Source organism: Equus caballus, chromosome 2 (assembly GCF_041296265.1).
Source record: "Equus caballus isolate H_3958 breed thoroughbred chromosome 2, TB-T2T, whole genome shotgun sequence".
Lineage (NCBI taxonomy): Eukaryota > Metazoa > Chordata > Mammalia > Perissodactyla > Equidae > Equus > Equus caballus.
This window is the reverse complement of record NC_091685.1, coordinates 24,534,299-24,546,117: the sequence shown is the minus strand read 5'-3', so window position 1 is coordinate 24,546,117 and position 11,819 is coordinate 24,534,299. Positions and strand designations below refer to the sequence as shown.

The window sequence follows — 11,819 nt, the reverse complement described above, 5'->3', positions numbered from 1 at the left end:
AGCTGATGCCAATCATGGATGCCTTTATTATTTGGACCTTCTCCCTTCACTTTGAATACTTCCCACCTGGAACTTCAGTATTATGGGCTAGGCTGGGTTGCAGGCACCCTCATCCAAGGTCCAGAGGTGCTGAGGGGCTTGGAGAGGTCTCAGGAACGTCTCAGCCACTATCCAAGGAGCCAGCGCTCAGGGCTGGGGCTCAGAGGCTGACACTGTTGGCTGAGAGCCTTCTGTCTTCTCCTTATCTGTCACTATTTGCCACACCTTCTCCCACGCTGCCTCTGAAGGCTCAGGTGGGCGGGTCCAGCGCAGAAACAGGCCTGAGGAGGAGGAGGACAGGTAAGGAAGCTGAGCAGAGGCGATAACTCCCCAGGGGAGAAGGACGAGTAGGGGGGTCACCTTGCCACAGTCGCAGACTCTGGGGCTCCACAGAGGGCCAGATGGCCAAGGGATTGAGGACGTAGAGCGGGTTCCGGAGTTTCCGTTGCTCTTTTGGCTGGTTGAGCCCAGACCACAAGGAGTGTGTTCGAGTCCTCACTTCACACAGGCATCTGGAGGGAGTGAGTTTCCAGACTCAGCTATGCTTTCTGGGATTGGGGGACGGGGGGCCAGGGTGAGAGGGCTGGTTAGTAGGGTGACAGCCACCCCGGGGCAGTGGTAACGTCTCCTTTTTCCTGCAAACGTTACTGCCAGTCAGATCCTGTACTGGGCACTAGAATAATCCAGGAACAAGACAAAATCTGAGTTCTGAAGGAGTTCTGCTTAGCTTTGCCTGAAAGTGTGAGGGAAGGCTAATTCAGAATGTGTCATTTGAGCTGGGTCTAGCAGCAGAAGTTCACCAGATGTGCAAAAACATGGAAACACAGGAGGGGGAACTGCACGAGCAAAAGCAAGAAAGTGGGAAAGGGCCCACTGTGAATATGATAGGTGTGAACTGATGAGTTTTTAAAAAGCTAATGAAAGTGGAGACAGAGCAGTGATCATCCAATTGTCCTCTCGGAAAGGAAAGAGTTTGGATTAGGGGCTTTGACAGGTGAGGACTAAGTAAGAAATTCTTAGGAGAAAGGCTAAATATGAAGGATGGGGATAGGGAGGTATATAAAGATAACAGTTTCTAACCTGGATGATCCATTAGTGGAGTTAGTGAAAACAACGGGGTGGGGGGCGGGGTGCTAAGCAACAAAAGATAGCTAACCACGATCTTCACCTTTTTGGAGAGGAGTGAACCCTCCCGACCACATCTTACTCTGATGAAAGATGGCTTATGGGGGCTTACTGGGAGCATATGCAACAAGCCAACCAAATAATAAAAATAACTCCCACTTGTGGCCCACTATGTGCCAGTGGCTGTTATGATCCTCTCCTGGCTACTGATGAGGAAACAGACTCAGGTTTGCTTCTTTTTTTTTTTTTTTAAAGATTGGCACCTGAGCTAACAACTGTTGCCAATCTTTTTTTTTTCTGCTTTTTCTCCCCAAATACCCTCAATACATAGTTATATATCTTAGTTGTGGGTCCTTCTAGTCGTGGCATGTGGGACACCGCCTCAGCATGGCCTGATGAGCGGCGCCATGTCCGCACCCAGGATCCAAACCGGCAAAACCCTGGGCCACCCTAAGTGGAGCACTCGAACTTAACCACTGAGCCACAGGGCCGGCCCCTCAGGTTTGCTTCTGATCACCCAGCAGGTGAGTCACAGAGCCAGAATTTGAGCCCAAACAATTTGACTCAGCTTTCAACCTCTATTCTAAAGGTCGCTTCGCTAGAATCAACCCTGCAAGGTGGTAGAGAGCCCCAGAAATGATGTATTTTTGCAACAACTTTTCCCTCAGTCTTTGTTTGTAAGCTAGGGGTGCACTTGCTCTTGGCTCTGGACAGAGTGGGTAGGTTTGAAGGACTGGCCTTGGACCCATCCATCTCTGGGTTTGTAGAAGTTAGGGGGAAGTGTGAGATTTGAAGGTAGGGCAGGAGAGGAGGCAGAGTTTTCCTAAAAGACAAGCCCGTTTGGAAGAGGAAGATGCCTTCTAAGGGAGGAAGGGGCTGATGCAGCAGGTATCCAACCTGTCCTGTGCCTGCCCCCTGACCCACCTTGATACCCCCTTAGCTCACCTCTCCTTTTCGCTGTTGCAGAGGAAGGTGCCAAAAGGGGAGGCATAGGCGTGTTCAAACAGCGCCAACAGCAGCCCCTCCCCAAACTCCAGCGACAGCGGGAACTGGCGACCCAACTGCCACACGCAGTCCAGGAAGAGGAGAAAGGTGGGTGCCTCGTGCTTGGGGCGGGCGTGGGAGAAGGCCGAGTGGGCACAGCGCAGCTGGAAGGGGTGGCCGGCCTGGGGAGGGGGCAGAGTGATGGGCACAAGGAAGCGGGGTTTCTGGATGGAGGGGTAAGGCTGGGGCTAGGTGGCCAGTTACCTGGATCCACTCCCGCTCCACCAGTTCCTGGAATCCAGTCATGGTCCGACTCAAGGGGTCCAGGATGAGTTGGGCCAGTGAAGTCACGAGCAGGGTGCTGTCTGTGCCTTCAGCCCCATGCACCAGGATGCAGGCCCCTTCCCTGTGGACCCAGGGCTTATCAACAGCAGTCACACCTTCCCTGCCTGGGGTGGCCGGGCCAGGAATAGAATGGGCCCAGTTCTAGGCTGTATTTGCTTACTGAGACATGGTTTTGTGCCCAGGGGTTGAGAGTCCTGCCCATCCCGTCTTGTTCTCTGTCTTAGGGTGGGGGTGGGGGGACCTTACCTCTCCATGCCCTGTGCTGCCAGACAGGCGGTGCTCAGAGCCTCCTTCACATGTGCCAGCCAGCGGCAGCCCTCTAGTCGACTAAGCCAGCGGTCCATGCTCTGCTCCAGGTCCCCACAGGCCTCCACCAGGCGCACAAAGCTCTCTTGGAGGGGCCGCCCCCTGCACAAATGGGAGTCTGGTCATCCCTCCCCCAGCCCAAGCTTAGGTGAGCACAGCCTGGGGACAAGTGCTCCAGAGCAGTGAGGGAGACACAGAACCCTCAGAGGAACCTATCTGGTGAGGGGGACACAGGACCCTTTGGGGAGCCCACCTAATCTGATGGAAGTGATTCAGTATTCTTGAGGATTCCCCTATCTGATGGAAGACACCCAAGACCCTTTGGGAAGACCTAGTCTGTTGGAGGGGAAGAGCATCATCTGGGGAAGGGTCACATAGCCCTCTGGGGAAACAGAATGCGCGGAGAAAACCCAAGTTGATGGAAGTGTCACAGTACCCTTGAAGTCCCCCACTCTGTCGAGGTACTCCCTGGGAAGCCCCAGTCTGACAAGAGAAACACTCCTGGGATTCTGGTATCTGCTCCTACTTCCCAGGAAGTGCTCTGCTCAAGATCACTAGTGACCTCCAGCCAGAGAATCTAATGGAGACTTTTCCAGCCCTGTTTAAAAGCCTTCAGTGGCTTCCCACGGCCTGTAGGATAAAGTCTAAGCTCATAATCACGGCATTCAAGACTTTCGCTCTGGCCCCTGTCACCCCTTTAGCCCCATCTCCACCTCCACCCCACTCTCTACACTCCCACTGTAATGAAGTACTTGCTGTTCCCCAAACAGGACAAATGACCAGGCTCCCTGCTCCTACAGACCTGCAGTTCCCACCACCTGGAATGTCCTTCTCCAGCCCTCTGGCTAACTCCTCCTTCTCTTTCGGGTCTCAGCTGAAGCATCCTGTTCTCAGGGAAACTTTCTCTGGATCACTTATCCTAAGAGAGGGGCACCTCCTGTGTGAGGCTACTTCGCACACTGAATTCTAACTGCCTGCTTACTGCTGATCTCAGCCGTGTCTGTTCAGGCCACCATCTCAGCGCCTGTGCTCAGTCAGTGTCGGTGGAAGAAATGAATAGAGTTTTGTAGTCTGGATAGGGGAGCAGTCCACTTTCCTCAAAGCACAAAAATTCCCTCAGAACCTCCTTTTGGTACTACCATCACATGGAGACAGAGGGAACAGATACAACTGTGCAGGTACAGGAGACTAATGGGGAGGAGCTTGTGTGTGTGTGTGGTGAGGTTGTTCCAGGAAGATATTTTCAGTTTAATGTAAAGAGCTGCTTTTTCTTTCCAGGCAGAGTTGGGGTGCCTAGCAAGTAGAGTCCTGTCAGCGGGGGTGTGCAAGTGGGGTGCCCACCTGGTGGGATGGCTACCAAGAAAGGCCTAACAGTCCTCAAGGTTCCTGGAAGACATGTCCCCCACCCCACCTCCCACCCCGCACCCCCCACATCCGTGAAGAGTCCTGCAGGAGAGAACCTGGGAGAGGATGGGAAGGCTCCTTACCTTTCCATGGGCCGGTGCAGCCGTTTCCAGCCAGGGTAAGCGGCCTTGGCCTCGGTGCCGCCGCCAGTCATGCGGGCCTGCTTGGCGGCCTGGGCCGAACGCGTGTCCACAATGAAGCCCCGGGCCCCAGGGCGAGCCCCCGCCAGCACAGCTCGCAGCAGCTCCTCGTCCTCAGCGCAGCGCCGCTTCTGGGGCCCGGTCAGGGGCTGGCTGGAACGTAGCAGCACCTGCGGACAGGGACTCAGCTCGAAAGCCGTACCCACCCAGCCCTGGTTCAGGAACTTCGCTCTGGGAGCCCCTAGGCCAGGTCCACACACTGGAGCGGGTCTGAGCTGGCAGGGGCGGGCTGGAGCGCAGGAGCCTTATGGGCGGGACCAGCAAGGCGTAGGACCCAGGTCTGTGTGGGTGGTGGCCGGAGAGGGGAGGGACCGGATGAGGAGACCGTGGGCCTGTCCTGGGTTGACAAAGAAGGGACTAGGCTTCCAGCGGCCCAGATCCGCCGGGGGCGGAGCCAGAGAAAGGCAAGACTCCCAAACCAAGGAGAGGGGCGGGGTCAGAGACTGTGAAGGCTGGATTGAGCGGAGGGAGCCAGGCCGATTGGACGCAGGATGAGGCCCGGCCAGGATGGGGCCCGAGCTCGGGCAGCAGCAGAGCCGCGAGTTGGGCCGGCCAGTGCAGAAGAGGGCCAAGGAGAGAGGCAGTGGGTCGGAGCAGCGGAGTCGGGAGGGCGGGGCTCACGGTTCCGCTGGGAGCGTGGTGGTAGCTGAGCACAGGGAAGCGGCCTCCCTGGCGGAAGCGGGCGCTGCGCGCTAGGGCATCGTCATCCACCGCGCGAGGCACGATCACGGCGCGGGGGTAACTGGGGCACACGCTGAAGTCCTCGTTCACCTCACTCAGCCGCCACGCGTTGGTCTGCAGCGCAGGGAGGGGCGAAGGCTAGGTCTAGGACACCCAGTGAGTGCCCCGTCCCCGCGCCCCCTCCAGGCCCGGCCCTTCTAGCATCCCCTGGCCCCCACGACCGCGCCCACCTCGCGAGCTACTCGCTTGTAGTAGTGTTCGGGCGGGTGGAAGTGCCAGGCGTCGCCCAATCTCAAGCCCTTGGGACGGTAGAAGAATGGAAAGGAGGTGATGACCGATTCCAGGGAGGACAGCGCCTGGGGAAGGAAGTCAGGGCATATGAAAAAGATCGGAATCATCTCACCCGCGCCCTTCTAGTCTCTCTGCAGCTCCCGCCTTTCCACGTACTCCAGACCACCCTGCATCCCCTTGACATTAGCTGTGCCCTGGGATAACTGGATGCTGAGTCCCCTTGTGCAATAGCCCCTGTTTACTCCCCTCGTTACGGGATAACGGTAGCTTAAGGGTCACTTAAGAGGTGCACCCCTGGCACACCTCGATGGAGCGGGCAATGTCCAGCGTCGCTTCCACGCCCTCAATGTCCAGCTGGAGCACTCGCAGGTCTTTACAGCGCAGCGTGATGGTGCCGGAGTCACCCGCGACCCTAGGGACGGACGGGTTTAAGCTTAGTGTCCCCCAGGCACATACACCAGGGGAGGAGAAACGAGTTTCTTAGGATTGAACGTTATGCAGGGGGGTACCAGCTCCAACTGTGCTTGCCCTTCCCCCTCTCCGGACAGAGCCACGCGCTCCGCAACTGCGGGGACGCCCCCGCCACGTCTCACCGCTTCTCGATGGAGTCGACACTACGCAACAGCAGCAGCCACAAGTCTGAAGTCGCCTGGGGCCCTGGCGACAGCAGCAGGTGGTGGCCGGTGACGCACAGCGTGCCGCGCAGCGGGGGCGCCCCAGGGCCCCGCAGGAGCTCAGCTTGGGCCCGGCCAGTACGGATCAGCTCTGAGAACTCCATTCCGCCTGCGGTGGGCCTGGGGCCCAGGAGAAGGGCAGACTCCAGGAGCTTCAGGCGGGGCGAGCGCGGGCTCCGAAAGGGACAGGAACTGGCTGGGCAGCTGGCGACGCCGGCAGGACAGCTGTTAAGGAGGCCCTTTGGTGGAAGAGATCGCACAGTTTCACAGGAATTTCCCCCTTCTATTGCCAACACCAGGTAGCGAGAACCCAAGCCAGAACCTGTTAGGAAACCTCAATTTCGTCATCTGTGAAATGGGGAGAATAATCTTACTTAAAGCCCTTTACCTCGTGCCTGAGTCGCAGGAGGCACTCACTATTTTTCTTTTTTTTAAACTCTGGGTTGCTGGCATTCCCGCTGACTGAAAAAAGAAAGAAAAACATCATCTCTTCTCCTGTACCCTGGTGGAAAGCGTGGGTGTGAAACTGGGAGCTGTACTTCCTCCCCTATGTTTGAGGCTGCCTGGGGAAAATCCCTTGGTCCACCTTAAATGCAAGCAGCTGTGTAGCTGGTGCCCCTCCTCCACCACAGCTGGAAGTCCCTGCCTGAGGGCGCCCTCTATGGGGGCCATTTCTGGCTTAGTCCTGCCCTAGGGAGCCCCATCTCCTCTCACTCCATCCTTTGACCAAATATGGATTGCCCATACACTGAGCTGGGCCCTATATTTGGTATTGGAACCCAAGGATGACTGAGGAAAGTTCTGCTCATAGGGTTTTCAGTCTGGCAAGAGACACACTCAAGCTGGCCAATTACAGGAGTTTAAACAGATTTACTAGAGGACTCTTCCATCCATCCAATTATTCCTTCACTTCTTAAACATTGGTGCCTACACTTCCCTAAGTCCTGATTACTGAGAAGACTAAGACAAACTCCTGCCTTCCTCGGGCCTTCTTGTCCACTAGGTTCCAGGCTTGTGTGTGTGTGTGTGTGTGTGCGCGCGCGCTCGCACGTGAGCATGCCTGTGTATGCAAAACCCTTCTTTGGGGGCAGCCCAGTGGCTCAGCGGTTAAGTGCACACGTTCAGCTTCAGCGGCCCTGGGGGCGGGGGATCGTCGGTTCGGATCCCGGGTGCACCTCTTGGCACGCCATGCTGTGGCAGGCATCCCACATATAAAGTAGAGGAAGATGGGCATGGATATTAGCCCAGGGCCAGGCTTCCTCAGCAAAAAGAGGAGGATTGGCAGATATTAGCTCAGAGCTAATCTTCCTAAAAAAAAACCCTTTCGAATAAAAAAATGAAATCATAGGTGGACTCTCATAATATAAACATAAAATTGGAACTGCTCTATGAAAGGAACCAGACATAAAAGGGTACCAATTGTAAAATTCCAGACCAGCAGCATCAGCTGGGATGGGAATTCACTAGAAATGAAAATTATCGGGTCTTACCCCACAAATACTGAATCAGAAACTCCAGGAGTGGGGCCCAGCAATCTGTTTTAACAAGCTTTCCAGGTGATTCCAATGCATGCTAAAGTTTGAGAACCACTGGAAAGTATACAAAAAGGCACAACTCATCTGTGCTGTCAGAAATTAGGATAGTATTACCCTTAGGAGAGTAGTGCCAGGCCAGGAGCACAAAGCAAGCTTCCTAGATGCTGGTAGTTCTCTGTTGCTTGGTTACATAAGTGTGTTCTGTTTGGGAGAATTCATCAAGCTGTGTATTTATGATATGTGGATTTTTCTATGTGTGTGTTATATTTCAATACAAAACTTTAAAAAGGGAACTGCTCTGGTTGGAGCCCTGGGAGGGGCGGGGAAAAGGAGGTCCAGGAGCCCATCCACAGCTCTGTCCTTACCCCACTCGCAGTCCTCAAGGGATTTCCAAAGGAACCTAAAGTTCCTGAGAATTTAGCTCCCAACGGAGAGGCAGTGACTTGTCCAAGGCCCCACAGAGCCAGCACCAGAACCCAGGTCTCCTGACTCCCAGGCCAGGGTCTGGACACTATTCCTTTGCTGAAGGGCAGGTATCATGAGTGAGGACACGGGGCAGCTAGTCAGCCTCCTATCCCCTCTTCGCTCTCTTAACTTGGGTCTTGGGAAGAAGGCCAAGACTCTGGTGTGAATGATGCTTTCCTTATCCTGGAGCAACTTCCTTTCTGGGAACTGGGTGTCTCCTTCTGGGCAAAGACAATGAAATTCATCCCAGGGGCCAGAGGACCAGGGCTCCTCCTGCTCCCACCCGGATGGGCATCACGTGGCTCCCGGGTTAGCAGTTCAGGAAAATCCCAGCCCTTGCACACTCAGCCTCCCACACTCATCTATTCACCCACCCTGACACACTCAGCCTCCGGGACCCACCTTGAACATTCACCATCATACACTCCTTGGCACATTTCTTTCAACCTCCGCTTCTGCCACCTCTCCCTGGGCAATATTGCCAGCCTTTCCCTAATCCCAGAGCTGTAGCCTTGCCCTGTCACTCACCCCAGAATTCACCATGTCCCTGGGGCCACTGAAATTCCAGGCAGTGGGTGAAGAAGATGAGGAGGATGAGGAAGAAGAGAGCCTGGACTCTGTGAAGGCTCTGACAGCCAAGCTGCAGCTGCAGACACGGCGGCCCTCATACCTGGAGTGGACAGCCCGGGTCCAGAGCCAGGCCTGGCGCAGGGCCCAAGCCAGACCTGAGCCCGGGGGACCTGGGGCAATCTGCGGCTTTGACTCAATGGATTCTGCCCTTGAGTGGCTCCGACGGGAGCTGGTGAGTCTGGTGGGGTAAGCAGCCTTACAAAGGGCCTTGGGGCCAGTCTTCCTTAGGACCCAAGACCACGGGTGTGGGGAGGGGATGAGAATGGACCCCACCTCCAGCAACTGCCCACACCTCAGGCTCTGTCTTGGGGCTGAGGAGCCAGGGATAGACTTGTCCAGTGTTTTATTCAGGGAGCCATGCTGAAGAAGGATTCCATCCAACCTACTGACCTTGTGCTCCTGTGGCTCAGGGGACAGAGCCCTGCTCTTGGGGGCCACCAGTTATAGGTGGAGAGGGCATGGCCTCCCCTACTTTGGGAATTGCTATACCTCAAAAGTACAACGAAGTGAAAAAGGAGGCATTAACCACGCTGTAGGCAGAATCTGAGGCGAGTGTTGAATAAGTGGCTCTTAACCCAACATGTGCAAACATAAACATGTGGAGGCTCCAAATGGGGGATTCTGCTTGGTTGATCTGGGATGGGGCCCCAGGCACCTGTATTTGCTTAATAATGGCTCCTTAGCCCGGTTTTAGAACCACCAGTGCAGAGGAGCAAGATCTGAGAGATAGGGAGGGAGCAAGCTGAGATGAGAGGGGGTGGGGAGGACTCAGCCAGCGCAAAGACCCAGGGTGTTGCCAGGAAGGGAAGAATGGCGCTTAGCCGCTGAGGGCCGATCCAGCCGGCTCACGCCCCCTCTCGGCCGCAGCGGGAGATGCAGGCTCAGGACCGGCAGCTGGCGGGGCAGCTGCTGCGACTGCGGGCCCAGCTGCATCGACTGAAGGTGGACCAAGCCTGTCACCTGCACCAGGAGCTGCTGGACGAGGCGGAGCTGGAGCTGGAGCTGGAGCCGGGGGCTGGCCTGGCCCTGGCCCCGCCGCTGCGGCATCTGGGCCTCACGCGCATGAACATCAGCGCGCGGCGCTTCACCCTCTGCTGAGGGGCACCTGCATGCCTCCTGGGGCCCGCTACCCCTTCCCTACCCGACTTGGGGAAGGGAGAAAGGAGGGGTGCCCCAGAGGCGCCAGCACCTGGCGGGGGTGGGGGATGGGGCGGCACTCAGCTCTCTGGGAGCACAAAGTGCTAGCATCCTGTCCCCACTGCTGGCCCAGCTGGGGGTGTGTGGGAGGAAGGGGAGTTGCTCATAGAGCCCACGCTCCTCAATAAACGCCCTTTCTGCTTCCCATCAAGGTCTCTGCCCTCATTTATTCAGGGCCAAGGTCGCTGTATGTCGTCTGTTGCTGGGACCAGGGATCCACTGCAGGAGAGAAAGCCCGGGGTGGGAGTGGAGATGGACTGATGGATTCCCATCTCCTCCACAGCTCCAGCTCTTTCTCTCTCTCTCTCTTTTTTTTGTCAGGAAGATTGGCCCTGAGCTACCATCTGGTGCCAATCTTCCTCTCTTTGCTTGAGGAGGATTGTCACTGAGCTAACCTCTGTGCCAATCTTCCTCTATTTTCTGTGCGATGCCGCCACAGTGTGGCTTGACCAGCGTGCAGGTCCTCCCCCAGGGTCCCAACCTGTGACTGCTGGGCGGCCAAAGCGGAGCACGGGAACTTAACCACTGCACCACGGGGCCAGCCTCTTTCTCTCTATTTTTATCAAGATCAGAACTAGGGAAGAACTTAAAATCCTAAATCACTCTCATGGAAGGTGACTTAGGTAGATGGGCAGCTGAGTGGGTTCAAAGCCAACTCCACCATTTATTTCTATCAGACCTTGAAGAGGTCCCTTAACCTCTGAATCTGTTTCTTTCTTTCTTTTTTGTGAGGAAGATTGTCCCTGAGCTAACATCTGTTGCCAATCCTCCTCTTTTTCCTTGAGGAAGATTGTTGCTGAGCTAACATTTGTGCCAATCTTCTTCTACTTTATGTGGGACCCCTCCACAGCATGGCTTAAGGAATGGTGCTAGGTCTGTGCCTAGGATCCAGACCTGCGAACCCCAGGGCGCTGAAGCAGAGTGTGAGAACTTAACCACTACGCCACCACGGGGCCAGCCCCCTGACTCTGTTTCTTTACCTCTAAAATGGAAATGCTAATTCTCACTCCACAAGAAGTTGGGTGCGTCTTAAGTGAGATAATGTACCATAAGCACTCAGTAAATGGGAACTATTTATTGCTTATCGTTTCTGTCACCAGTGGTACTATTATTATCACGCTGAGGTCCAGAGATGGACTCTGAAGCGCTCAGGGTCACAGCAAGGGGAGCTAGGGCCTGCAGCCCGGACCCGGCTCTGTGTCACTCTGTAGGCTTTTTTTATTTTGCATCTCTCAGCCTTTGTTTCTGTGTTACCCTCTTTGTCTGACTTTCCAACTCAAGCTTCCTCTTCCCCCCACCCATTTCCTGTCTCCCCCTTCCCTTCGCAGCTGAGGTGCACACAACATCGCTTCCACCTCACAAACCCCAACAATGCTCTGTGGGCTCCCCTCCCCCAACAAGCTCGCTCTTGTAGGCTCAGGGGTGGTGACGCATTTATACTTGCCTCTGGGTGAGGTCAAGGCCCAGCTCTTGGGCCTGACAGAGGCCACCTGGAGTTCCTCACAACACTGGCGACCTGGCCCTCAGCCTATGATGGGTGCACCCTCGGCTTGGCCCCAGGGGAGAGGGAGATTCTTAGCCTTAGCCGGCTAGCTGCTTGTGACAAGTTTCCTGCCTCCTGCCTATAACGGAAAGTCCTTCCAATCAGCTGTCTGCCCCTGGGTGCCTGGGCAGGAGTGTCTGTTCTGTCTTCTACCTGTTGCAGGAGATGGTGTTAGGCCCTATACCTCCAACAGGGGCTGGGGCCTTGCCTCTACCTGAGTTAGAAGTGTTGCCCTACTCTCCAACCATACTAAATGGGTGTTGTCGTGCCCTCGGCTCACAACAGAGGCTGTTACTCTGCCCTCTTAAAGACATGGGGTTGTCCTGCCTGATTCCTTAAACAGCCTGTTGTCCAGCATTCTGTCTGTGAGAGGAGTGTTAGCCCACCCTCTGGCTATAAT

At 55.6% G+C, this 11,819-nt stretch overlaps 2 protein-coding genes across 2 annotated transcripts; one reads left to right on the top strand and one right to left on the bottom strand.

Annotated features, from left to right (window-relative positions):
- Window positions 1–3: 3 nt before the first annotated feature.
- LOC100055965 (myotubularin-related protein 9-like) lies at window positions 4–6,564 on the bottom strand. Its single transcript, XM_001503810.5, has 11 exons — window positions 6,438–6,564; window positions 5,969–6,288; window positions 5,679–5,787; window positions 5,315–5,440; window positions 5,025–5,198; window positions 4,287–4,513; window positions 2,740–2,901; window positions 2,413–2,554; window positions 2,110–2,330; window positions 400–551; window positions 4–320 (listed from the first exon to the last, which is right to left on the bottom strand). Exons 1-11 carry the CDS (start codon window positions 6,534–6,536, stop codon window positions 187–189), a joined length of 1,866 nt encoding a protein of 621 aa, XP_001503860.2. The 5' UTR covers window positions 6,537–6,564; the 3' UTR covers window positions 4–186.
- A 97-nt stretch (window positions 6,565–6,661) lies between these two features.
- Window positions 6,662–10,023, top strand: FAM167B (family with sequence similarity 167 member B). Its single transcript, XM_001503806.5, has 2 exons — window positions 6,662–8,851; window positions 9,547–10,023. Exons 1-2 carry the CDS (start codon window positions 8,591–8,593, stop codon window positions 9,775–9,777), a joined length of 492 nt encoding a protein of 163 aa, XP_001503856.1. The 5' UTR covers window positions 6,662–8,590; the 3' UTR covers window positions 9,778–10,023.
- Window positions 10,024–11,819: the final 1,796 nt, after the last annotated feature.

What these genes read in the sequence shown, in the direction of transcription:
- LOC100055965 (XM_001503810.5), bottom strand. Translation starts at nt 6,536, where the DNA reads ATGATGTTTTTCTTTCTTTTTTCAGTCAGCGGGAATGCCAGCAACCCA. An exon ending in ACATTGCCCGCTCCATCGAG is followed by an intron (nt 5,441 to 5,678) that starts GTGTGCCAGGGG and finishes TTCCTTCCCCAG; the next exon opens with GCGCTGTCCTCCCTGGAATC. An exon ending in GAGTCTGCGACTGTGGCAAG is followed by an intron (nt 321 to 399) that starts GTGACCCCCCTA and finishes CCTCCTCCTCAG; the next exon opens with GCCTGTTTCTGCGCTGGACC.
- FAM167B (XM_001503806.5), top strand. Translation starts at nt 8,591, where the DNA reads ATGTCCCTGGGGCCACTGAAATTCCAGGCAGTGGGTGAAGAAGATGAG. An exon ending in AGTGGCTCCGACGGGAGCTG is followed by an intron (nt 8,852 to 9,546) that starts GTGAGTCTGGTG and finishes TCTCGGCCGCAG; the next exon opens with CGGGAGATGCAGGCTCAGGA.